The sequence below is a fragment of the Rhinatrema bivittatum genome, chromosome 2 (assembly GCF_901001135.1).
Source record: "Rhinatrema bivittatum chromosome 2, aRhiBiv1.1, whole genome shotgun sequence".
NCBI lineage: Eukaryota > Metazoa > Chordata > Amphibia > Gymnophiona > Rhinatrematidae > Rhinatrema > Rhinatrema bivittatum.
In genome coordinates, this window is record NC_042616.1 from 571,434,584 (window position 1) to 571,462,373 (window position 27,790).

At 42.9% G+C, this 27,790-nt stretch overlaps 2 protein-coding genes across 2 annotated transcripts in view; one reads left to right on the plus strand and one right to left on the minus strand.

Moving 5' to 3' along the window:
* PSMG2 (proteasome assembly chaperone 2) overlaps positions 1-17,849 on the minus strand; it is a 54,762-nt gene extending 36,913 nt beyond the window's left edge. The window contains exons 1-2 of the mRNA XM_029590956.1: positions 17,712-17,849; positions 12,937-13,108 (exon numbers count right to left, since the gene is read on the minus strand). Coding sequence (XP_029446816.1) covers positions 12,937-13,108; positions 17,712-17,768 — 229 coding nt within the window. The 5' untranslated portion in view covers positions 17,769-17,849. The remainder of the gene's footprint in view (positions 1-12,936; positions 13,109-17,711) is intronic.
* A 260-nt stretch (positions 17,850-18,109) lies between these two features.
* Positions 18,110-27,790, plus strand: part of CEP76 (centrosomal protein 76) — a 135,730-nt gene continuing 126,049 nt past the window's right edge. Inside the window, exons 1-2 of the mRNA XM_029590954.1 lie at positions 18,110-18,342; positions 26,870-27,019. Coding sequence (XP_029446814.1) covers positions 18,280-18,342; positions 26,870-27,019 — 213 coding nt within the window. The 5' untranslated portion in view covers positions 18,110-18,279. The remainder of the gene's footprint in view (positions 18,343-26,869; positions 27,020-27,790) is intronic.

Here is a 27,790-nt window from a genome sequence, read left to right on the forward strand (position 1 = left end):
CATCTGCCAAGAAGGAAGCAGTTGGTTACATAACTGCCCTGAAGTTCACCCTAGAGTCATTGATCTCCTGGGAGAGAAGCAAACAAGAGCGAGCTATCAAGGAACAACAAGAAGCAATCTGCAAGGACATTGCCACCGCTTCAAATGCTTGTTTAAGGATAATCTCAATCCTTTCATCATGACCATCTTTCACGGCAACTCCTCCTTCCACGGGAATAGTGGTCCACTTGGAGACTGCACTCGCAAGTGCATCCACTTTCGGAAAATGTAAATGCCCTCTTACCACTGGATCCAAGGGGTACAGGCCTTCCAAAAATGGACCCCCTTTGAAACTAACCTCTGGGACGTCCCACTCAAGATAAGTCAATTCTTGAATAGCCTCCATCACAGGGAAAAAACAAGAGGCTTTATGCAAGGAAACCAAAATGGGATTTCTCTTTTGCTCAGAGATGGAATCTGTCCCAGGAACCCCAAGCATTTTCAAGGTCTAGGAAATCAGAGCTGGTAATTCATCTCTTTGAAAGAACCATAACATAGTCCTATATGGTTCTAATCCTGGAGAAATCTCACTATCTGTGCCATCCGGATCTCTATCAGGCAGTCCTGCTGTCACTCTAGGAGTTCTCCAGTGCTTAACCATAGGTCCAGGCAAGGTTCTCCCCTGCGACTCTGCCCTGGAAGCATTGGACAGGGCTGATGACTGTGTGTCTGCAGAAAAGGATTGCAATCCCTGGAAAAAAAATTCTACCCAAGAAAATGTAGATGTATCCAGACCAGGAGATACCTGAGATGTACTCACTGAGCTACCTTCCCCTGCTGAAGAACCAGTTAGGGGAGTTCCAAAATCAGGTGCCCCACCTGAAACATCTTTACCTAGGCTTACATCCAGCTGGGAAGAACAAGGCTTAGTGAAAACAGAGGAAGATAATTCTCCCTGAGCCTCCAAATAGCACTGGCACAAGGCAGTGGGCACTTCTGGCTGAGATGCCTGAATATGAAAGGTGGTACAAAGAGAAAGGCACTTAGGTTTCTTAGATATAGGCACCATTATGCAGGCAACGTGCTGATCAGCGAATGGAGGCGTGCGTCTAGATTTTTATTTTTTAAGACATCCAAAAATTAGGCATCTCACACCTAGATATCCCAATGGCTAGGCATCCAAGACTTAGGTGTCCCTAGGATAGGCATCATAAAAACTTAAGCGCACAGCAATGCTCAACTTGTGCGCACAAATAAGCGGACGATCACTTAGGCACTGCTTAACTTGGATGCACAGACTACTAGGTCCACCTAAGCACCCAAGAACTGGACGCACAACCTGGATGCATAGCTAGATGCACACACACAACAGACAATCCTGTAGACGGCAGCCTAAAGAAAGTGCATGTAATGCCGTTGACGCCCACCACACGGCGCACAGTGAAAAAGCCTCAGAGCGGGACCTAGCCACCAGAGGCTGCTCAACCCGTCAGACTGCCTATGTCCCTCGACCTCCCACGGAGTGGGATGAATGCCGTAACGGCGCGCTGGGTGGCTGGTGGGCGTGAGGATCGCCTGGTAACATGCCTACCTGGTGCGAAGGTGGCGGACCTCACGCGTCACCTAGATAGGATTTTAGACAGTGCTGGGAGGAGCCGGCTGTCGTGGTACATGTGGGCACCATTGACATAGGAAAATGTGGGAGGGAGGTTCTGGAAGCCAAATTTAGGCTCTTAGGTAGAAAGATTAAATCCAGAACCTCCAGGGTAGCATTCTCTGAAATGCTCCCTGTTCCACGTGCAGGTCACCAGAGGCAGGCAGAGCTCCGGAGTCTCAATGCGTGGATGAGACGATGGTGCAAGGAAGAGGGATTCAGTTTTGTTAGGAACTGGGGAACCTTTTGGGGAAGGGGGAGTCTCTTCCGAAGGGATGGGCTCCACCTTAACCAGGGTGGAACCAGACTGCTGGCGCTAACCTTTAAAAAGGAGATAGAGCAGCTTTTAAACTAGAACAAAGGGGAAAGCCGACAGTCGCTCAGCAGCGCAAGGTTCGGAGAGAGGTATCTTTAAAGGATACTAATGATGCATTAGAATTAGGGCATCCCGACAGTGAGGTTCCAATAATTAGAAAACTAGTCCAAGTGCCTGTAACTAAAAACTCACCTGAGCTAAAAAATTCTAACTTATCCCTATCAATTAAAAAGCAGAATGAAAATACAAACAACAAACAAACTTTGAAATGTTTGTATGCTAATGCCAGAAGTCTAAGAAGTAAGATGGGAGAATTAGAATGTATAGCAGTAAATGATGACATAGACTTAATTGGCATCTCAGAGACATGGTGGAAGGAGGACAACCAATGGGATAGTGCTATACCGGGCTACAAATGATATCGCAATGACAGAGAGGAGCACTCAGGAGGAGGTGTGGCGCTTTATGTCCGGGATGGCATAGAGTCCAACAGGATAAACATCCTGCATGAGACTAAATACAAAATTGAATCTTTATGGGTAGAAATCCCTTGTGTGTCAGGGAAGACTATAATGATAGGGGTATACTACCGTCCACCTGGTCAAGATGGTGAGATGGACAGTGAAATGGTAAGAGAAATTAGGGAAGCTAACCAAATTGGTAGTGCAGTAATAATGGGAGACTTCAATTACCCCAATATAGACTGGGTAATTGTATCATCGGGTCACGCTAGAGAGATAACGTTCCTGGATGGAATAAATGATAGCTTTATGGAGCAATTGGTTCAGGAACCGACGAGAGAGGGAGCAATTTTAGATCTAATTCTCAGTGGAGCACCGGACTTGGTGAGAGAGGTAATGGTGGTGGGGCCGCTTGGCAATAGTGATCATAATATGATCAAATTTGATTTAATGACTGGAAAAGGAACAGTGTGCAAATCCAAGGCTCTCGTGCTAAACTTTCAAAAGGGAAACTTTGATAAAATGAGAAAAATTGTTAGAAAAAAACTGAAAGAAGCAGCTACAAAAGTAAAAAATGTCCAAGAGGCGTGGTCATTGTTAAAAAATACCATTCTAGAAGCACAGTCCAGATGTATTCCACACATTAAGAAAGGTGGAAAGAAGGCAAAACAATTACCGGCATGGTTAAAAGGGGAGGTGAAAGAAGCTATTTTAGCCAAAAGATCTTCATTCAAAAATTGGAAGAAGGATCCAACAGAAGAAAATAGGATAAAGCATAAACATTGGCAAGTTAAATGTAAGACATTGATAAGACAGGCTAAGAGAGAATTTGAAAAGAAGTTGGCCGTAGAGGCAAAAACTCACAGTAAAAACTTTTAAAAATATATCCGAAGCAGAAAGCCTGTGAGGGAGTCAGTTGGACCGCTAGATGATCGAGGGGTTAAAGGGGCACTTAGAGAAGATAAGGCCATCGCGGAAAGATTAAATGATTTCTTTGCTTTGGTGTTTACTGAAGAGGATGTTGGGGAGGTACCCGTAATGGAGAAGGTTTTCATGGGTAATGATTCAGATGGACTGAATCAAATCACGGTGAACCTAGAAGATGTGGAAGGCCTGATTGACAAACTGAAGAGTAGTAAATCACCTGGACCGGATGGTATACACCCCAGAGTTCTGAAGGAACTAAAAAATGAAATTTCAGACCTATTAGTAAAAATTTGTAACTTATCATTAAAATCATCCATTGTACCTGAAGACTAGAGGATAGCAAATGTAACCCCAATATTTAAAAAGGGCTCCAGGGGCGATCCGGGAAACTACAGACCGGTTAGCCTGACTTCAGTGCCAGGAAAAATAGTGGAAAGTGTTCTAAACATCAAAATCACAGAACATATAGAAAGACATGGTTTAATGGAACAAAGTCAGCATGGCTTTACCCAGGACAAGTCGTGCTTCACAAATCTGCTTCACTTTTTTGAAGGAGTTAATAAACATGTGGATAAAGGTGAACCGGTAGATATAGTATACTTGGATTTTCAGAAGGCGTTTGACAAAGTTCCTCATGAGAGGCTTCTAGGAAAAGTAAAAAGTCATGGGATAGGTGGCGATGTCCTTTCGTGGATTGCAAACTGGCTAAAAGACAGGAAACAGAGAGTAGGATTAAATGGGCAATTTTCTCAGTGGAAGGGAGTGGACAGTGGAGTGCCTCAGGGATCTGTATTGGGACCCTTACTGTTCAATATATTTATAAATGATCTGGAAAGAAATATGACGAGTGAGATAATCAAATTTGCAGATGACACAAAATTGTTCAGATTAGTTAAATCACAAGCAGATTGTGATAAATTGCAGTAAGACCTTGTGAGACTGGAAAATTGGGCATCCAAATGGCAGATGAAATTTAATGTGGATAAGTGCAAGGTGATGCATATAGGGAAAAATAACCCATGTTATAATTACACAATGTTGGGTTCCATATTAGGTGCTACAACCCAAGAAAGAGATCTAGGTGTCATAGTGGATAACACATTGAAATCGTCGGTACAGTGTGGTGCGGCAGTCAAAAAAGCAAACAGAATGTTGGGAATTATTAGAAAAGGAATGATGAATAAAACGGAAAATGTCATAATGCCTCTGTATCGCTCCATGGTGAGACCGCACCTTGAATACTGTGTACAATTCTGGTCGCCGCATCTCAAAAAAGATATAATTGCGATGGAGAAGGTACAGAGAAGGGCTACCAAAATGATAAGGGGAATGGAACAACTCCCCTATGAGGAAAGACTAAAGAGGTTAGGACTTTTCAGCTTGGAGAAGAGACGACTGATATATATGATATTTCTCATATATGATAGAGGTGTTTAAAATCATGAGAGGTCTAGAACGGGTAGATGTGAATCGGTTTACTCTTTCGGATAGTAGAAAGACTAGGGGGCACTCCATGAAGTTAGCATGGGGCACATTTAAAACTAATCGGAGAAAGTTCTTTTTTACTCAACGCACAATTAGACTCTGGAATTTGTTGCCGGAGGATATGGTTAGTGCAGTTAATATAGCTGTGTTTAAAAAAGGATTGGATAAGTTCTTGGAAGAGAAGTTCATTACCTGCTATTAAGTTCACTTAGAGAATAGCCACAGCCACTGCCATTAGCAATGGTTACATGGAATAGACTTAGTTTTTGGGTACTTGCCAGGTTCTTGTGGCCTGGATTGGCCACTGTTGGAAACAGGATGCTGGGCTTGATGGACCCTTGGTCTGACCCAGTATGGCATTTTCTTATATTCTTATGTTCTCATAAAAAAAAAAACAAAAAAAAAACCCTCTGTCTGTATTTTTTTTTTAAACTTACCTGAGCTGAGTACAAAGACAGTCTCTGGCTGCGGGAGAGGGCATATGCCTTCACTGCCGCGCTTGGCTTGCTGCACCCACTGCTTTCAGCTGTGTTCATGCAGGCTGAAAAACCAGCTACTGGACCAAGGAATTCATCTGAGGAACCACGGAAACCACTGCAGGAATTCTCAACTGGGGGAGGGACCTTTAGCTATCACCACAGGAGAGCAGGTGAATTTATTTTCCTCATTTCTCCTTTTTCAAATCAAAGAAGTCCCCAGTAGGGAGATGCACATCCACCAACTGCTGGAGACAGAGAATACCGGTAGGCTGTCACTGCAGAGGTATACATACTGTGACATTAGTTTGCTCCATCTCCATCTGCTGGTAGAGATGCATAACCCACTTATTCTGGCTTGATCTGACAGGATGCTAAGAAACCCCACTTTTACCTGATCAGCAGTCTATTTTATCCTTTATGTCCTGATCGGCTGTGCAACTAGGGACTGAAGGCTCTGTTGCGGTTCATGGTGAGGGAGCACCCGAACTGTCTGGAGACGTTTCACTCAGTCCCCTGCATCAGAGACTCCCACTGGCTGAAAGACACGCCTCACCCTAACAGTCCATGGCAGCAGATGTCAACACTGTACCAGCAACCAAGATGGAAGGATCCTGTGGAGAGTCGGCATTTGTACAACGATTATCTTCCTCGTTTTCAGAAAACTCCGGGAGAGTTTCAGCATGTGTCTGGTCTCCTCTTCCCCTGTTGAAGGTAGTAGGGAGTTGGCAGCTGTGTCCGGATCTGTGCCCATTGGTTTTCATGGAGAAAACATCATGATTTCCCTGGTGACTCCTTCCATTTGCCAGCAAAGCCGACAGTTTTAACTCTAGACTATATGGGAGTTACTGATGGGCTTCAGGAGATCTCTAAATGACTGTACCATGAAGACAGATCTTTTAATTAATAAACCTGAGCCAATGGGGTCTAAATGTGACTTCCAGATATTAAAACCAAAAGGTTGGCTATGGAGACAGCTATTAAGGATACACAGGCCTTCAATTCCACTGTTGTAAAGGATCAGAATGTCTTGTCTAGGAAGATTGAATCTCTGGAAAATCATGTTAGACATCTGAACCTTCGTGTCCTGAACTTTCCTAATGTGATGGGAGAAATGCCATATCTTACTCTGAAAAAAGTTTTTTTTTGAGGTTTTCCATTTTGACTGTGATAAAGTTCCCTCTGTTAATAGAGTTTCTCTCTTACCAGTATCTGCTCAAATTAATTCTCGACAATCTCACAGTGTGCAATTCCCCAATGTTAGGAATAATTTAACAGATTTTCTTGAAAATTCAGGCCTGGCAATTATTGAGTGCTCTATGTTACTTGTTTCTTGTATTTCTCAGCATGATCTAAGTGATGTAATAAAAAGATATTTTAGAAATATCTTCTTTATTTCTTGGCAAATTGGTTCGGATTTTTCCCATTTTTGCTCATGCTACTCAAGAGAAAAGAAATGATTTTCTTGCAATAGGCAAGAAACCATCCCCTTAAGATACTCTATTGTACTTCGATATACCTGCAATTGTGTCATTAGAAATCATAATGACTTTTGTTTTTTTCTACCAGAAGAATGAAGCCCATTTTAGACTCCAGAAGTACATTATCATCTTCTTCAGGTCTAGTTTATTGATCTGATTTTTATTTTTTTTAAATCAGTCTGAGTCATGCTATGCTAGTTGCTTATGTAATTTGATTTTCCTTATGTCTCCTTATTTTCTACCCCAGTGACTTGCTGTATAATTTTGGGAATAGCATTATATCTTATTGTTAGGTTTCTTTTTATTGATGTTTTTTTTCCCTTTCGAATTACATAGTGGAATTACATTAGTAGTTACGGCAGAAAAGGACCAAATAGTCCATTCAATTTGCCCGGCAAGCTTCTTATGGTAATATCTGCGCACCGTGCAGGTTATCCCCATGTTTATTTTACTGGGTGATGAGCTTTCGTGAAAATTCAGACAATGCTGCTTGACATGCTTTGCTCATGGACTTGGCCATAGAAGCAGTCCTGTGCTTCTTCACTTGAGTTTGTGATCAGCACCTCAGACTGAAAAGTCAGGGCTCATGTTGGTTGTCTTCTGAATCCAATTCCTCTTCTCCCTCCCTCAATTTTTTTTTATGCAAGGTGTCTAGCTTTCTATATTTCTAAAATGCAATAAACATAAAGCTATTTCTTTTTAAAAAGCATTTCTGGGTTGGGGGGAGTAAACAATGTGCATACATTTCATTTAGATTTTCCAGTGTACACACACCTTTTGGCTTCCTTCCTACCCACACATACATTGAATAGGTGTAAAGCGTGTAGACATTTTGAAGCTCCGTACTTTGTAGGCAACTTTTAAAATGGAAGCTGGGGCTGCTCCTGAAGCAGTGTTCCCAACCCTTTGGGGGAAGGCAGGGGACAGTCATGATCACTGTTCAAGAGTTAAAACAAGATGTTCTTATGTTCAATGAGTATTGCTGTTCTGAGTAACCAAGGTAACACTCCAATTACTTCAAGACAGCATATATTTTTGAATTTCAAGGTGGCTTAACAGAAAATACAGACTGTATTTTCCAATAGAATCTTTGCAGTAGTTAATACCTGAGAGGATCAGGGCTTGTAGTACAGTGGCAAAAATTAGTTGCATAGAGCAAAAGTTTCAGATAACATAGTAATTTTAATGTAGAAAGATTTGTGGATTCATGGATAGTCTTGGGTTGAGAATAACACCCAAATTCCTCACGTTGTGAGATAGCAAGATGGTATTACCATCAAAAAGGAAAGAGGAGAGAACCGAGTATGGAAAAGGCTGACCAAGAACAATGGCCTCTGTTTTCATTATATTTGGAGATGACATTGTGCTGAAGCCAGGTTCTAACAAAAATGCAGCATAGAGATGTGAACTGAAGAATAGAAGACTAAGAGGATTTTAATCAGAAGAAATGTATCATCGACATAGAATTTATATGATGGGCAAGAAGGCACACAGAAGTAAGGTAAATCTTAAATAAAACAGCAGAGTAGAAGGAACCTTGAGGGATACCGAATGTGAATGAAAAACATGAGAAAAAGGAGCAGCCAATTTATATCTACTATGAGCAGTTGGAAAGATAAGACAGGAACCATTCAAAGATTGAGCCAGCTATCCCAATTCTCTGTAGAGGAGAGAGAAGGATGTTATGTTCTATAGTTTCAAAGGTAGATGTGATGTCTTTTTTTTTTAATTTTATTTTTATTGAATTATAACATTTAAAACAAAATGATATAATCAAGAATTCCAAAGAAAACAATTCTCTCTGAATATTATCATAACCCACAGTTAAGGATAACCAGTCCACATCTAGGGGGAATGCAAGGATAGATATGCTGATACTTTTCTATTTACAACCATTTCATATACAAGCTTTCATATTTTTATCGATGTCGTGTCCCTTAAGAAACGCTCTAAATGCAATGGATCGATAAACACGAACTTATTATTCTGAAACATTCTCTGCCCAGCAAGTTTCACACTTTTTTTTTTCCATACTTATCCATTTCTCTTGGCTCTTAGTAACCTTTTGGTTCTATTACCCTTCCACCCCCACCATTAATGTAGAGAGCAGTGTTGGAGCTGCATCTAAATGAAATATCTAGCTTAATTAGTTAGGGGTAGTAACCGCCGCAATAAGCAAGCTACACCCATGCTTGTTTACCCAGACTATGGAATTCAATCCTTGTTGGTTGTCTGTATATAGATCCACTTTTCTTCATTCCCCCTGCCATTGAAGCAGAGAGCTATGCTGGATATGCTTGAAGACTTTATAAGACAAGAATTGCTTTCATCGTGCTTGTGTAGCACGAGAAATATCAGGAAAGACCTGTATCTTCTGTCCACAGAAATTCTGATCTTTATTTTGAAAGTACTTTGAGAAGAACAGGTCTTTTTCTTGTCTTAAAGAGAAAGATATTAGCAAAGTTGCCCTAGAGGAAATATTGTCCATAGAGTCCTCCAAAAAAGTAGAGACCCCTGGACTTTCTATATCCATTCCATATTCTTGTGCCATTAATGTTCTTCCTTTTGGTATATAGTACATCTTGGAAACTTTAGGGATTTGCACAGACTCAAAGGATAAAATCTCAACTACATATTTTTTAAATAATTCAAATTGGGAAATCAATCTAGAAATAGGAAAATTTAACAATCGAAGATTACATGATCGCAACTCATTTTCAAGTAATTCTATTCTATTATGTAGTATAAGATTATCCTTAATGGATGATACACTGATGGCTTGAAGATTATTAACCGTGGGGTTCAGGTTCCCAACTGCTATTTCTATTTTGTTAGTCCTATCTTCTAGATCCACAAACCTTTCTCTGGTTTCCACAGAGAAAGTGTGGATTTTAGTAATAGAACTAGATAATTTCTTATCAATTTTAGTTATCAACTGCCATAAATCTAGTAACGATACATTTTCTGGTTCTACCTCATTATCTATTACTTCATTACTTGGATCAAAAATTATACCTGGACATTGAACTATTGTATTAGCAGCTGCAACCTCCCCTCCCATATTTAATGTGTCGATTTGTATATTCCCTCCTGGTGTGACCTCCCCCCTTAATACAGCACTTCCCAAAGGGTCTATAACTATACTGACCTCAGATGTACTTCCCTTCTTGGTTGTATAGGAGGTTGTGAGGACCTAGGACTTAAGGATACTCCCAGTTGAGAGTTTCCTTCTAAAACGTCCTCACCAATGGACTCACCCATTTGAACAATGTGGGAGTCAATGGGTCCAATCATTCTTGGCACAGATGTTATTGGAGAGGAAGCAAAGTTCTTAGATTTCCGTTTCCTACCCATTATTATAACCAGTAAAAAAAATTTTTTACCAGGGGCGCGCCCCTTCGGCTGCGCGTCCAGGGCCCTCGATCTTATAGTGTCCCGATGGCGCCCATTGATGTCACAAGCAGGTCCACCCACTCGGGCCGGGCTCTCTCTCACCTCATTCAAGTGAAAGTTGCTATGTCTCTTTACTGCTTTTCAGCAACTAAAACGGGTGCCTCCCAGCGCTCTGGCCGCCTTCCACTCCCCCAGATGTGATGTCTAACAAGATGAACATATAACAAGATCAAGAATCAAATCCATGATGAACTGTAGAAATAAGTAGTGTCCATGTACTGTGGAATCTCCAGAACCCAAATTGGTGCTGATCCGGTGTGGTGTGAAAATTAAGAGGGGTCAAGAGATGGCTTCTTGAGAATAGACCTGACTGAGGCTCTCTTTAGAACTGAAGGGAGATGACCAGAAGTAGTGAAAGACTGATTATTTTGGTAATGGATGAAACAATATAATATTGACAGCATTTCAAAGAAATAGTTGAACAGGGATCGAATATACAAATAGTAGTCTTCAATAAAGAGTTAATATATGAAGTATCAGTCTTGGAAATACAGTGAATTGATCCCATAGTGTCATAACCTTAGTATTATTTCAACAGAAAACACATTCGAGTTTGAAAAAGACAAATATGGATTAGAGACTTTGGAAGTAAAAAAAAAAAAAAAAAAAAAAGTTAGCAAAAGATTCAGAGTATTCATGGAATCAGCAAGGGGAAGGTATGGGGAGTTCTGGCAGGAAAGATTAGGGCTTTCACTGTAAAAAGCAGTTCATGTGTGTTGTTTCTAGCAGCAACCACGACCTTCAGTGTTCCGTCATACTTGCTTGCCCCTGGAAGATTCCGGTGCATTGCATCTCATATGAAAACGAGCCTGCTAGTGAGCTCTGCTTGCAATAACACAAGTTTTCCATTAATAAGAGGTGTGGCTTTTTCAACAGAAAGAAGGCTCTAGAACAAGAAGTCATGAGATGAGGTTGAAAAGGGAGCAAACTCGGGAGTAATCTTAGGAAATATTTCTTTATAGAAAAGATGGTGGGTGTAAGGATGATGTCGGCGTCTGGTTCCGCTTGACATCCTTCCATTTGTAATGAGTTGTTTGTGGTATGATTATGAGCGCATTTACCGTGCTTGATGTTGGAATTTGTGAACTCTCTCTCGCTGGTGCTGTTTTGAATGCCGTCAATAGTTCAAGATAGCCATCTAATATACTGGGTGACTGTTATATATGTTTATGGTTGAATTTGGTGCACACAGGTTCAATTACAGCATAAAGTTGTGATATATCCCTAAAGAAGTCCAGCAGGGCGAAACGAGGGTTCCTTGTCGGATCTGGATATTATTGAAAATATTTGAAATTGAAGATTCATTGTGGAAATATTTGAAATTGAAGGACCTGGATATTATTAAAATCACTGGAAACTGAAGATTCATTGTCATAATAGAATAGTCTATTGGATTAAAAAAGAGCATAATATCAGTATTTTGGATCTGGGTATTACTGGAAATTTAAGATTCATTGTCAAATTAGAATCGCCTATTAGATTAAGGAAGAGTATAGCATCAGTGTTTTGCTGTAAAAATATTTTTTGTAATAGGTAATGTTCAAATTTATGGAAGTGTGATTGATTTTTGACTTATTATGATTTTAGTGAATATGAATGGGTATTTGGTATGTCTGGTATAAATGTTTGGATGAGTGATAGGTTTTTAATTGTGTATGTATGAGTGTAGAGTGGGCCATATACTGGTGGGTATTGTAATAAGGGTTTATAATATTGTATTGTGTGACATTTTTTGTACTTTGTATATTGTATTGCGAATATTGTAAGTTGTTTTCATGATGTTTCGTACTGAGGCACCTTGATATATTTTGTAATACATATTTTGGAGTTCGTCTATTTCAGTAATGTGGTGATTAAATTATATCTCTCTCTCTCTCATATAGTGTATATTGGGTATAAGGAACAGCCTCTTGGTGGAAATGGAGGAGACAAAAACAGTATCTGAATTCAAGAAAGCATGGGATAAATACAGAAGTGATAAGAATTCCAATGCTAAATTAATTGGATGGTTGGGCAGACTGGATGGGCCATATGATCTTTTTTTGCAGTCATGATTCTGTGTTTCTAAGGAGGCACTTCCTGCCCCTGTATGACATCTGTGGGTGGGGGTGATGCGAATACAAGCTGCTACCACTGCGTCACACTTGGCGTTTCTCTCTTGCTGCTCTTCCATTTTCTTCTTCTTTTTTTTTTGGCCCAGCTCTATGCAGGCAGTGGGTAAAAATCCAACCAGGTCCAAATGGAAACTGGATTTTGCGAGGAAGAACAGTTTTGCCTCTTGTCCCTTTGCAACTGACTTTCTTTTTTTTTTTATTCGTGCTATCCCAAACAAGCCATCATCAGCTGGAGACAGAGAACTACTGACTTCATATCCTGCTATCCCAGAATATATAGGAATGTATGACATCAAAAAAAGGGAGAAATTCTCTGCCCTTCATCTGCGGGTGAGCAAATGTAATCCCACTTGTTTGGACTGGTCTAGCAGGACGAAGAGGAACATTCCTCTCACACAGTATCCAGACAGAAAACTGCTCAGCCTGCCATTTATTTGCTGGTTGGTCCTACTGTTATTTTTTTTGAGCATGTTTAGATTTTCCTCCAACAGAGATCAAGCTGCATTACACACTTATAAAATCATTTAACACGTAAATCATGAAAAGAAGCCAAGAATACTGATTGAAGCTGGTACTGCATAAAGACACACCTTCTGCATTTATACTCAATTCTGGTGCGTTTTCTTCACTCGTTGCATATGGATTATTTCCAACTACAGGTACTAAGCAGTCAGTGTAGATGTAACCAACTTTAGTCATGTCCAGTGTAGAAATAATGAGATCTGCTGCAAGCTGACCGACATTCCCCACAGATACAGCAGGCTGAAATTGCAGACAAACATTATACCGTTAAGCTAACTGTCCAAACATAAATGTCTGCCTGAGCAAATATATTTAAAGCAGCAGTGCTCCTACTGGCAGCAGAATTCAAATTTGCCAACGATAAGATAATCCTTATAGAAAACAAGAAAAAAAGTCTAATGCGTTTTTGTTTCCGAAAGTAGGATTGTTTTAGAAAAAATTTAAACCAGAATATAAATTCAGTTAATTGAGGCTGGCTCAATAATCTAGCAGAAGCACTGCACACGAGACATTCCGGTACAATTCCCAGACTTGTCTCCTGCTTCTAGACAAAGGTTCAATTACATCTTCCCTGATAATTGTCTTTCCTTGAGTCCTGACAGTCTAGTTGAGACAAGTGGGATTTGTCCCCTCTACCAGCAGATGAAGGCAGAGGGCAAACGTTTGACCTGATGTCCCTCTCTATATATCCTGATGCAGCTTGCAAATGAGGAATAATAAGTTGTGTATTGTTTATCTGTTCCTAATGAGGAAATGCTTACGGGTTGTGTATTGAACCTCAGACTCTGAACAATCAGGAGACTTCCTTCCTTAAGATATGCATATGCCAAGTAACACATAAGATATCAAGCATTGTGATGGTTGTGTACTCAGGACACAAGAAAGTAATATACAAAGAAAGGCAGAGGAAATACCTTATATGGTCAAAGAAGAAATGCTGGTGTGTTCAGGATAAGAAAAGGTATAAAGGTGTGACTGAAGCAGATGATCAGTGTCTGGTATTCACTTCTGCTAACTTTTTGGCTGGACAGCATAGCAGATTGAAAATTAGTCCCTACAGAATCTTATCTTGTACTTTGCCTGATTGATTTTATTTAGTTTGTATATAACATTTCTGTAGTGCTTTCTTACATCTCTCGCTAATAAAGCGTTTTGCTTAAGTTTAAAAGACTGCCTGAACTGTTTATTTAAGAAACAGGATTAACACAAGGCATTGGTAGTCTCTTTGCCCAAGCTGAAGGGTAAACAGATTCTTCTGAAACTCCAAAATAAAAATATAATAAATGATATTCAAAAACCAACGAACAGTAACAGAACAGGAATGAGCATAACCTCTCTCTCTCACTGAGCATTACATTTGTGTCTTTCAAGGAAGAAAAGGCAAAGGGTCAAAAAAAAAAAAAAAAAAGGGAGTGCTCTGCTTACTTCTTTTTGTCCATCTATTTTACTTGTGACCCTTATATTCACAATTAGCACTGCTTCTCTCTCTTTTTTTTGGTCCCCTGATCACTTCTCAAGGTGGGTTTTGGACTGATCTATCAGGACTCATGGAAAGACAATTAGCAACTAAGATCTACTTGAACCTCTCTCATTGTCCTGCAGACTAGTCCAGACAAGTAGGATGTACCTACACAGTAACTATTCTAGGCAGGAGTACTCTAGTTTCTTTCAGTTATCAACCCCCTGACCCCTATCTACATTCCATATCTCTAGACCCCCTGTGACTCCTCACACCCTAGATTACACTTCCCAGGCAAGAGAACCCTAGAGGCCTGAGCTTGGCCTCAGTAATTCCTTCCCTTCCAACCCTCCACATCTCCCTCAGCCACTCTCCCCTCAATACCCTGCCCCATCACTTCTCCGCCCCATTCTTCCACCCCATCCTCACCATACAACCTCCTGTATCCGTATGTGCATAACATACACTGTTCTTTACTAATCATAAATGCACTACAGCAAATAGTAAAGGCAAAACAAGCTACACATTTTTGTCCTAACATCCACTCATCCATTATATTTCCAGTTTAAATTATCAACATGTATGAAAGTCACCAGCAGAAACACCTTAAAGTAACAGACAAATCACTCCCTGCTATTCAGCACTTTCAAAGCCATCTCCCTCAAGCTGGACCAGATAACTGTGAGGCCGCTCCTTCTGAATTCCTGCAAAGCTTGCGACCACCTTTTTTTTAACTCACTGCAATCTGGGCTTCTCCACTTCCACAGGCCAGGACGCGGCTTATCCACTACTTCCATTGCAATGCCGGCCACTTTAAGAATAGGCAGTGCCTCCGATTTAATCCTAGATGTAACACCGTTTACAGTGAAAGCCAGCGATACTTTATCTTCTCTTTCCTAAGCACTACAGTTACAGCTTGTAATGTTCTCTGTCTGTGGAGCATGCCAGGTGAGAGATCCTGATATGCTCATCCCTGGAGAATGGTTAGACTCCTGCAGTTCGGTTATAGTACTCTGTAACTGCGTCAGCAACACAGTCTGGATTTCCATGCTTACTTCCACCTCCTCCACTCACCTCCCCACCTCAGATAAATTGGAATGCAGCTATAAAAAGGTCTCCTGAAATTCATTTTTTTAAAGATTTAATGTCCAGTTGTATGTCCCAGAACCAATTGCGAAAATCCTCCCTGCTAAGCACATCTTTCTTACCTACACTTGTTGGCAAATGTTCCTCTGCAGGACTTGCCTCATCACAACTTCCCTCTGCCTGCTCTTCCTTGCTGCAGAGGGCCTCAAAATGGGATCTACTAAGGAATCATATGAAAATTGACACAGGTCTATTGATTTTTTTCTGATGGGACATCTGGTATCATCTTTTGCTTGCCTCCACATGATTATTAAGAGCAATTCACTAGCTTAAACCAACATTAGATGCACTTTATGATATGTCTGGGAGCACTGAAATCAAGCAGCTATCTTACAGGGATGATGTTATTTCCTCTCAGCTGCAAATTTTTGACAGAGTTACTGCCATGGGCTGCTACTTTCTAGTGACGTTCCTTTTCCTTGTCTTTTTTGTTTTTCTTCTTACGGGGGATCCTACCATTTGTTCTCCATGAGAAATACAGGGATCTCCTGCTCTGATTGCCCTAGGAGGAGGGAAGACCTAGCCACTTCATTGACTGTCATCCTGAATTCCAATCCCCCAGCTCAGCCAAGGTCTCTCTGGGGAAAGCAGCCTGAGAGACTATTGACCCAGGAGCCTACTTCCTCTGCTGCACTGGACTTTGCCTACCATTTGCTGGAGACAGAGAACTACCGTTACCTTCCCAGCTTCATCCAGCTATATAGGGAGGGACATTAGGTCAAATATTTGCCCTCTGCCTCTATCTGCTGGTAAAGAGGACAAATCCTACTTGTCTGGATTGGTCTGCATGATGAAGGGGAAAGGAGATGTTTAAAATAAAAAGAGGCCTCCAAGAACAACAAAAAAGTCACTTCATACAACTGAGATTTCCAGACTGTTTCCATGAGACTGCGTTCCATTATGTAATTCAAATATCATATTGTGTGGGACTGGCTCATATTGAGAGAAGGGGGTGGGAAAGTGTGACATCAGTTCTGACCATACCCAGGAACTCCCCAGATTTCACCCAGAGACACCAGGAATTGCTGAGTCTCCACAGAAATACCAGAAAACTCTCAGTAAGGGCATCCTTAAACATGGGCTCATGTCCCAGTTTCCCCTCCCAGGCAGACTGCAGGGAACAGAAGAGAAAGGGATGAGCCTGAAATTGATCATTAACAACATTTATCTCACACTCTTCCAATGGAAGAGATCAGAATGTGTTACATAGTAGCAAGTCTACTGGGCCAATAACAACAGCACTGCAAAAAGTACAATGAGCAGGAAATAAGGTTAAACAATAAGGCATAACATAAAACAGCAATAAGAGGAGGACAAATATGCAGGAATAGGAAGAGTAGAGCCCCTCTCTTCTGGTGGTCATTCAGATTCATAAGGGGAGAGAAGACAAGGACATAAATGTAAAGCAAAGCCCCTGCTCCAGTCTCCCTGCTGCTGTGTCAGCTCCACCATCTAGTCTTCTTTGCCCTCCAGAAACTGTCCGCTGCAAACAAGGATATCTGAAGAGAAACAGCTGCAGACCACAGCTGTGACACAGGTCAATGATTTGTGAGGAGGGAGAGAAGATGAATGCCTGGGGGTTGCATGATATAGGTACAAGTTCAGGAGCTGAGGAGAAAGTTGAATGCCAGGGGGGACAGGCAGGGAATAGAACATAAAGCTTAACTGGATTGAGAAAAAGAGAATGCTGGAACTAGGTTGAAAGAAGTGTTAGGATGCTGGAGATGGGAATAGGAAATAAATTGAGGGGAAGGGAAGCGTGAGAAAGCTGACATGTACACTCCCTGCTCCTGCTGTTAATCCATTCCAATCTCAGTGTGACCAAAACTCAAAAGGTTCCAAGTACACCACTGGCTCCAAAGTCTAGTGGCATAAGTCTAATAGATGTGAGAAATCCAATTTTTATTGGAAACGTATCATTTTAAACATTTACCTTTTAAAATAAAATATTTTTCCAGCCTATTGTGTATACCTAAATCAATTGGTTTTCCACTATTTGTTCTGTAATTAGTTGCTGTTTCATGCTGTATTATTACTGTCATATACTTTTGTATAAGTTGTTACTTGTAATCCTCTGAGACTGGTGGATCAGCAGAATATAAATTGTTTAAAATAAATAAATACGAACAACTGGATTTATGAATGGAAGCTGTAGGCTTCTCTTAATTACGACTGACAGTGCAGCCTGAAACTAATGACGAGGATAGGATTAGCAGAAGGGAGCAGACCGCCACTCACCAGGATAAGGGTGAAGCCCCGGAAATCTGGGCTGCTGTTACTACAAGACACGAACATCGTCGCAGAACAAGAGAGAATGGCACGGAGCGTGTTCCGGATATTCCGTGGTCAGAGGGCCCGAATACTTCTCGAGTCGCGGTTTGCCGACGTCAGGCGCCGCTCTTCTCTTTCCTCCGAGCCTCCTGGAAGGGCCGTTGCCTGGGAGACGGGTCGGGGTCCTTTCTGGATCCTCAGCGCAGAATTAGACGCCACCTTACACTACCTACATTGAAGCAGCTGAATAGGTGCCTGGTCGGAGTCTGCGCCCCGCAGTTGTGAATTCATTGTGATTTTTTTTTTCAAGGGGATGGGAAACGGGAACAGTGGTTGAATAATGACTAAAAATCGAGTCTTTATACAAAGAAAAACATAGTGCTCGGTTTATTCGACGAACCTTGCAAGGCAATAGTTGGGGCAGCTTCGCGCCGGGATTTCCGCCGAAATTTGAAAGTAACAGAAAAGAAAAGGAGGAAAGAGGAGAAGGGGAGAGAGGAGAAATAGCCACGGGTGTTCGTGGCTTTACCCCGCCATGTCTCTGCCGCCAGAGAAAGCCTCGGAGTTGAAGCAGATGATCCATGAGCAGCTGTGCAAGGCGAGTCTCGATTAGCGCCCTAAGCAGGAACTCCCACTCCCCGAACACATCCATCCACCTGACCTCGTCTCCTCCCTCGGGAGATGATGAAGTTGCATGCATGTCAGACGTATATGAAGATCAATAAAAAGCGGTCACCTACCCCTTACAGAATAACAAAGTAGATGATCGCATATTAGGACCATTTGGCCCACGCACTTTGCCCGGTTGCCCCAGACTACAGAGCTGTAACTAAGGAATACACAACTGTCACTTGACCGCTTGCAGAGATCGCTCCTTTTCCATTTTGCTCTCAGATAAGGAAGTGTAGCAAAGTCAGCCTGCAGCTGGAGCTAGGAAACTGGTCACCACCCCCATTATATTTGAGAACGTACCAAATCTTGCTGCCATTTCACTTTGGGTGATTTTTTAGGAACTTGTTACAGTCCTTGCTGTGTTCAAGTTGGCTTTGTCTCCCCTTTTTAGACTCTGCGGTTTCATATGATTGACAGGCTGATACAATACCATGCACTGCAGCCAGCACACGGCTTAACACACGATTGGACATGCATCTGTAACCCTCAATGCAATACGGGGATTATCGCATCCAAAATGCGTGTCCAATCAAACGTGTAGCTAATATCGCTCATCACATGTAAAGTACATGTAGATGAGGCTATTAGTTAATTCCCACAATTCAAAAAATTTCCCATAAAGCCAGTGCGCCCATTGCAGTGCAGCAAATTTTACGCCAGCCAAAGGTCTGCCATGCTCAAGGGCTCATTGGAAAAAACAAAAATGTCTGTTTTCTGTGATTCCTCCTATTAGTATCATCACGATATTAAGAAGGAGGAATTACAGAAAGCAGAATCATGTAAAAAAAAAAAAAAGATCCCATGCTACTGATGCAATTAATAGCAGTGGCTATTCCTTAAGTAAACTTGATTAATAGCCGTTAATGGACTTCTCCTCCAAGAACTCATCCAAACCTTTTTTGAACCCAGCTACACTAACTGCACTAACCACATCCTCTGGCAACAAATTCCAGAGCTTTATTGTGCATTGAGTGAAAAAGAATTTTTTTCGATTAGTCTTAAATGTGCTACTTGCTAACTTCATGGAATGCCCCCTAGTCCTTCTATTATTCGAAAGTGTAAATAACTGAGTCACATCTACTTGTTCAAGACCTCTCATGATCTTAAAGACCTCTATCATATCCCCCCTCAGCCGTCTCTTCTCCAAGCTGAACAGCCCTAACCTCTTCAGCCTTTCCTCATAGGGGAGCTGTTCCATCCCCCTTATCATTTTGGTTGCCCTTCTCTGTACCTTCTCCATCGCAACTATATCTTTTTTGAGATGCGGCGACCAGAATTGTACACAGTATTCAAGGTGTGGTCTCACCATGGAGCGATATAGAGGCATTATGACATTTTCCTTTTATTAACCATTCCCTTCCTAATAATTCCTAACATTCTGTTTGCTTTTTTGACTGCTGTAGCAAACTGAACCGATGATTTTAAAGTATTATCCACTATGATGCCTAGATCTTTTTCCTGGGTGGTAGCTCCTAATATGGAACCTAACATCGTGTAACTACAGCAAGGGTTATTTTTCCCTATATACAACACCTTGCTCTTGTCCACATTAAATTTCATCTGCCATTTGGATGCCCAATCTTCCAGTCTTGCAAGGACCTCCAGTAATGTATCACAGTCTGCTTGTGATTTAACTACTCTGAATAATTTTTTATCATCCGCAAATTTGATAACCTCACTCGTCGTATTCCTTTCCATATAATTTATATATATATTGAAAAGCACCGGTCGAAGTACAGATCCCAGAGGCACTCCACTATTTACCCTTTTCCACTGAGAAAATTGACCATTTAATCCTACTCTCTGTTTCCTCCTATCCCATGACTTTTTAGTTTTCGTAGAAGCCTCTCATGAGGGACTTTGTCAAACGCCTTTTGAAAATCCAAATACACTACATCTACCGGTTCACCTTTATCCACATGTTTATTAACCCCTTCAAAAAAATGAAGCAGATTTGTTAGGCAAGACTTCCCTTGGGTAAATCCGTGTTGACTGTTTTCCATTAAATCATGTCTTTCTATAGGCTCTACGATTTTGATCTTGAGAATAGTTTCCACTATTTTTCCCGGCACTGAAGTTAGACTCACTGGTCTATGGTTACCCGGATCGCCCCTGGAGCCTTTTTTAAATATTGTGGTTACATTGGCCACCCTCCAGTGTTCAGGTACAATGGATGATTTTAATGATAGGTTACAAATTTAACTAATAGATCAGAAATAGATGATAGGTTACAATGGATGATAGGTTATAAATTTAACTAATAGATCAGAAATTTCATTTTTGAGTTCCTTCAGTACTCTAGGATGTAATTGTTGCCAGTAGCCAATGGGTCCAACTATCTGTAACTTTCATGTTCCACCATGATTTGTATGTATTTAATGCTATGTTTAATGCAATATATGTTCTACAAATATAAAGGAGCCCTCCTGTTTGGAAGCGAACTGGAGAAGTTAGCCGACAAATGGGGCGAATCTCCAGTACCTCGGTTACCGGAGGAAAGAAACAAAAGAAACCAACGCCCCTCTCCCCAAAGATCCAAGGGCAGAGGATCCCAGCGTTTTAGACCATACAAAAACACATACCAAGCACCTCGCCCTGCAGGCAGGGGCCAGTCCTTTCGGAACAGACACAACAAGAGGGGAGCCAGCTCAGGTCAAGGCCCAGCCACACCCCAAAATGAGAATCAACAGACCCATCCATAGTAAAAAGCCATAGGGGCATGCTTGCCCTATTCTACCAAAGATGGGTCGAGATAATGTCGGACAAGTGGGTCCTAACCTTTATTCGAGAGGGATACTATCTGGACTTCCACAGTATCCCTCCAGACAAATTCATGAAATCACCGTGCCACTCCCCCTCCAAGAGCACGGCAGTGGAAACCACACTGACAAAACTACTCGCCCTAAGGGCGATAATACCGGTGCTCACGCACCAACAAAATACTGGGCACTATTCCATCTATTTTATCGTCCCCAAGAAAGAGGGAACATTCCGGCCCATCCTGGACCTCAAGTCCGTCGATTGATACCTGAGGGTACCACACTTCCACATGGAAACCCTATGCTCAGTCATAAGGGCAGTACAGCCGGGATAATTTCTGACCTCTCTGGATCTATCAGAAGCCTATCTCCACATCCCGGTCCATCACGACCATCATGACGCATCAGCGCTTTCTACGCTTTGCAATACTGGACCATCACTACCAGTTCCAGGTGCTACCCTTCGGACTAGCCACTGCCTCTCGGACATTCACCAAAATCATGGTTGTGGCGGCGACACTGAGGAAAGAAGGAATCCTCGTACATCCATATCTGGACGATTGGCTGATCAGGGCAAAGTCTCCAGAGGAAAGTCACCAGGCAACCACCACAGTCAAGAATCTACTGCAGAATCTTGGGTGGGTCGTCAACACAACCAAGAGTTGCCTGCAGCCCTCCCAATCACTAGAATACCTGGGAGTCCAGTTCGACACCAAACAGGACAAGGTCGTTCTTCCCCCTACAAGGAGAAGGAAACTGATGGACCAGTTGCAAAACATGTTGACCTGTTTTCGCCCCAAGGTATGGGACTACCTCCAAGTCCTCGACCTCATGACATCAACTCTAGAAGTCGTCTCATGAGCAAGGGCCCACATGCGACCACTACAACGTTCCCACTGTCACGATGGAACCCGATGTCCCAGAACTACTCCGTTTGCCTCCAGCTACCAGCAGAGGTGCGGACCCAGCTCCAATGGTGGTTACAAGAAGACCATCTAGGCAAGGGAGTAAGGCTATCCCCATCGACCTGGGTCTTGCTTACCACAGATGCGAGCCTACAAAGATGAGGAGCCCACTGCCAGGAACTGAAGGCCCAGGGGCAATGGGACAAAGAAGAGTCGGGATGGAACATCAACTGACTGGAAACCCCGGCAGTCAGACTAGCCTGCCTTCGGTTTAGTCCAGACTCCGGGGCAAATCTGTCAGAGTCATGTCGGACAATACCACAACAGTTGCCTACATCAACCGCCAGGGAGGAACCAGAAACCAACAGGTGTCCCTGGAAATAGGTCCCCTAATAGCGTGGGCAGAAGCAAACCTACAAGGGATCTCAGCTGCCCACATCGCGGGAAAAGACAACATCACTGCGGATTACCTCAGCAGAGAGAGTCTAGACCCAGGGGAACGGACACTGTAAACCGCTGGAGAATACCAGCCATGGATCTTCTGGCAACCCGGTCCAACGCCCAAGTACCCAAGGTCTTCAGCCACAGACAAGAACCACAATCCTAGGGAATCGACGCCCTCGTCCAGACCTAGCCACAGGAAGATCTGCTGTACGCCTTTCCCCCATGGTCTCTACGGGGTGGGATCATCCGCAAGATAGAACACCACAGGAGGCTAGTACTTCTAGTGGCCTCAGACTGGCCAAGAAGGCCATGGTACGCAGACATGCAAAGACGTATGGCTGGGAACCCTCTGTGTCTACCCCCACACAGGGACCTGCTCCAGCAAGGTCCGATCCTCCACGAAGACCCAACTCGATTCTCTCTTACGGTCTGGCCATTGAGAGGACTCGCCTGAAGAAGAGCGGATATTCAGGGGCAGTGATTGACACCTTACTCCGAGCACGTAAGATTTCCAGGTCTCTAATTTACATACGAATATGGAGAATATTTGAAGCCTGGTATGAGGACTGCGACATTCTTCCGCCGATAGGCCAAATCCTCATGATCCTGGAATTTCTGCAGGACATCTTGAAGAAGGGATTGTCTCTCAACTCCTTCAAGGTTCAGGTGGCCGCGCTGGCCTGCTTCAGAGCCAAAGTGGATGGCATCAGTCTATCATCCAGACGTCTCCCGTTTCCTGAGAGGGGTCAAGCAAATCCGACCACTACTAAAATGGCCAGTGCCCCTATGGAATCTCAATCTAGTACTAGACTTCCTGGCAGGAGCTTCGTTCAAACCCACAGGCGGTCTGTCATTACGGCTCCTGACCTTGAAGACTGCATTCCTAGTGGCAATAAGTTCAGCCCGTCGCATCTCCAAACTTCAAGCACTATCCTGTCGGGAACTGTTCCTTAGATTCACACCGGGATTCATACAGCTCCACACTGTCCCCTCCTTCTTTCCCAAGGTGGTTTCTCATTTCCATCTAAACCAAACCATCTTCCTGCCATCTCCAGACAAGCATAAGGACTTGGAAGACTCACACCTTCTTCGCCATCTGAACGTTGGCAGACTCCTAGTCCGATACCTGGAAAGATCGGAATCCGTAAGAAAGACGGACCACCCATTCGTACTTCACAGCGGGAAGAAACAAGGGGAAGCAGCCTCTCGGGCAACCATAGCCTGCTGGGTCAAAGAAGTAATCAAGACGGCCTATGCAGAGGCAGGAAAGCCTCCACCTCTACAAGTCAAGACCCATTCCACAAGGGCCCAGGCAGTATCCTGGGCAGAAACCAAGATGCTGTCACCCGCCGAGATCTGTCGGGTGGCGACGTGGTCCTTCATTCACACCTTCTCGAGGTTCTACCACCTGGATGTTCAGGCCCAGGAGGACACAGCATTTGCAAGGGCAGTACTAAGTGGGCCACAGGCAGCCTCCCACCCAGTTCGGGAGTAGCTTTTGTACATCCCATTGGTCCTGAGTCCATATGCTACACACTAGGAAATGGAGAAATTACTTACCTGATAATTTCATTTTCCTTAGTGTAGACAGATGGACTCAGCATCCCGCCCACGGCTGCCCCAAAATCCAGATACCTCGGGGGACAATCCCCGAAAGCAAGACTAGCACGGGTAAGCCAGGTTTTGCCCCTAGTTTAAAACACCCATAGTTGCCGGTTGTCGGCATTATTCGGTTGAGTGCACTGGCGGTCTCCAGTTGGAAACAAGTTCAACCAGGCGAAAATTTGTCAAGTTATTCAAGTTAATCAAGTTAGCTAAATTAATCAAGTTATTAAAACACACATATATCCACAATTGCTTTTCGAGGAGAATACTGAAGAGCAGAGCTTCCTGCACGGGTATATGTAGGCTGACGTCAGATTGAAATCTGACTCCGTCTCCAACTGCTATCAGGAATACACTATACCCATTGGTCCTGAGTCCATCTGTCTACACTAAGGAAAACGAAATTATCAGGTAAGTAATTTCTCCATTTTTTTTTAGCTTTCTGCTCCAGCTCCCGGGGGGGGAGGGGGGGTAGGGGGAGTGGGGGAAGTTATAATAGAAAAATGTATAGGAGTACTGTATCGGTGTATGTTAATTGAACATTGTCATTTGTTTTGCTACAGTATCCCTAATAAACAATATTTAAAAAAAAATCATTGTAGCCCCTGAGGCAGCTCATCTCAATGAGTGAAACTTGGCCAGAGTCGGGCTCCTACTGCTACTAAATCAATAAAGGAATCTTTGGGGCGGATTTTCAGAGCCCTGCTCGCCTAAATCCGCCCAAAACCGGGCGGATTTAGGCGAGCAGGGCCCTGCGTGCCGGTGAGCCTATTTTACATAGGCCTACCGGCGCGCGCAGAGCCCCGGGACTCGCGTAAGTCCCAGGGTTCTCCGAGGGGGGCGGGCCCGGTCGTCGCGGCGTTTCGGGGGCGTGTCGGCAGCGTTTTGGGGGCGGGTACGGGGGCGTGGCTACGGCCCGGGGCGGTCCGGGGGCGTGGCCGCGCCCTCCGTACCCGCCCCCAGGTCGCGGCCCGGCGCACAGGAGGCCCGCTCGCGCGCGGGGATTTACTTCTCCCTCCGGGAGGCGTAAATCCCCGGAGAAAGGTAAGGGGGGGGTGTAGACAGGGCCGGGCGGGTGGGTTAGGTAGAGGAAGGGAGTGGAAGGTGAGGGGAGGGCGTTAGAGGATTCCCTCCAAGGCCGCTCCGATTTCGGAGCGGCCTTGGAGGGAACGGGGGTAGGCTGCGCGGCTCGGCGCGCGCCGGCTATACAAAATCGATAGCCTTGCGCGCGCCGATCCAGGTTTTTAGCAGATACGCGCGGCTCCGCGTGTATCTACTAAAATTCAGCGTACTTTTGTTTGCGCCTGGAGCGCAAACAAAAGTAGGCCTATTCGCGGAGTCTGAAAATCCGCCCCTTTGCTTCTACCGATCTTTGTTTCCTGGGTGCTACTGTGCCACTTTGGATCGGCTTCCATTTTGTTTCCTGGGTCCAGGATTCTTGTTGCCATGACCAGAATAGGTCTGTTGAGGCAGAGGAGGTATAAAATAGGAGAGAAAATCCCTGGGTAACTGTAAATGAAGGCTGATTATGCCAGGTCATTGCCGAATGAACTAGAATTGAAAAGTAGCAGGAGGAAACTGCTGGATCAAAAAAAGGCAGTATATAAGTAACTGAAAAAAATTCTAGGCTGCTATGAGGGGAATTTTCAAAAGAAGGAAATCAAGTTGTATTAATTGAAAATTTAATAAAGATATGAGTGCAAAAAAAAAAAGCCTTATGAAGAAATTCCATCATTTTATTTATATGGCAGTTTTTCTCTCTTCACTAGAATTTAGGCTGGGAATTTCATCTTCTGCATTATCATGTCAGTTATTTTTCTGTTATAATTTCAGTTAGGCCTTTCAGTAATCTGCAAGGCTTCCTACACCTTTTGCCTGGATAAATGGCTATTTGCCTGGGTAAACTGGCTTTCTAAAAATTCCCCACGTTTTCCTTTGTAAAAGGACATGCAGGGATCAACATTGCAAGTACTTTTACCCATAGGAAAAGCAGGCAGGGAGTCAAAAGTATGTTTTACAGGGGTTTTACAGGGGAAAGTATCTGAAAAATTCAGGTGCAAATGTCTATGCATACCTTTTCCTTAGACAGTTTTCAAAGGGAAGGTACCTGTGAACTTTGCAACTACCTGCAAATATTTGAAACTTGCCTCCTATATACTTTGAGGCCAATATTCAGAGCGCATTTAGCACTTATTAGCTGGATAAATCTAACTTAACCGACTAAGTGACAGCTGCTGAGTTTATGGCTATGCTTAGCAGCCGCCACTTAGCTAGATAAGTCACTTATCTGATAGTCAGTAGTGGGCAGTGAGCAGATGGGGCTGCTCTATATATTCAGTTAACTTAACCAGATAAGTAGTGATATTCACTCTTATCTGGTTAAGTTAATCAGATAAATTAGACCTGTCACAGAACTGGTCTATCTTAACTGGCTAAGTAACAACGTTTATGGGATATTCAGCGGCATACCCATGCTGCTGAATATCCCATGCAACTTTGCTGGATAAGTTATACCCGGGTAAGATACATATTTCACTAGCTTTCAGTATTCTTAGTCTCAGCACAAATTTCAAATATATGAATTACAAAGAAAAAATGTCGGTGAGCAGATTTGCATTGTGCTTGGTTTCTGGGACCTTGTCTGTCAGATGTTATTACACTATGGGGGCTTTAGAGATGGTGTCATGTTTCTGTATGAAAGAGAATTAGAGTTGGCTTATAACTGTGTTGGTATGCTTAGATGGATGTCCACGGCAGGATTCGAGAGGTCCTGGCTGAAACTTTGCATGAAGAACTGGGGCCAGAAAGCCAGCATTTATCGGAGGAAGATCTGCTGAAGGCCCTGAGACGGCGGGGAATCATTGACGATGTTGTGAAACAGCTTAATTTTGTGAGTACTTTATTGAGGAAGAGAAGAGAATTCTAGTTGTCATCCTTCTAGGACAGAGGAAATTCTTCCATTCTAGAAATCCACCTATTCCTTGCAGATATGCTTAATTTAGTTGCCCTTATTTTAACCCTTAATGCCAAGCTGAAAATATATGGCACAGTTGGATGTTTGTATTGACTATGAAAGTGTCTATACTTCCTAAAATGATGCATCTTCTTCAGCCCTAGCCAAACAAGTTGCAAAGTCTTTTCCCACAGTAAAATCTTTCTACATTTCTTTGTAATTTTTTTCATTTTTCATTTGTTTTTTTCCTTTTTATGGATCAATATTACAAATGCAAGAGGGTCAAATATCAGTCCCTGGGACCTCAGACTCTTTTTATTTGCACAATATCCACAATGAATATTAATGAGGTCCATATTCAGCCATCACATGGCTCTGCTAGTTAGCCAGTTATACATAACTGGCTGACTAGTGCTGTATGTTCAGCGGCACAGCTGCGCCGCTGAATATACCTGTCTATCTTAAAGTTATCCAGTTATGTATAACTGGCAAACTTTATGACAGCCCTTTCACCCAACTAGAGTTGGCTGGTTAAATCAACTAGCTAACTCTGAATATTGAGTTAGTTGGTTAATTTATCCAGCCAACTCATAAGAACATAAAAACATGCATACTGGGTCAGACCAAGGGTCCATCAACCCCAGCATCCTGTTTCCAACAGTAGCCAATCCAGGCCATAAGAACCTGGCAAGTACCCCAAAACTAAGT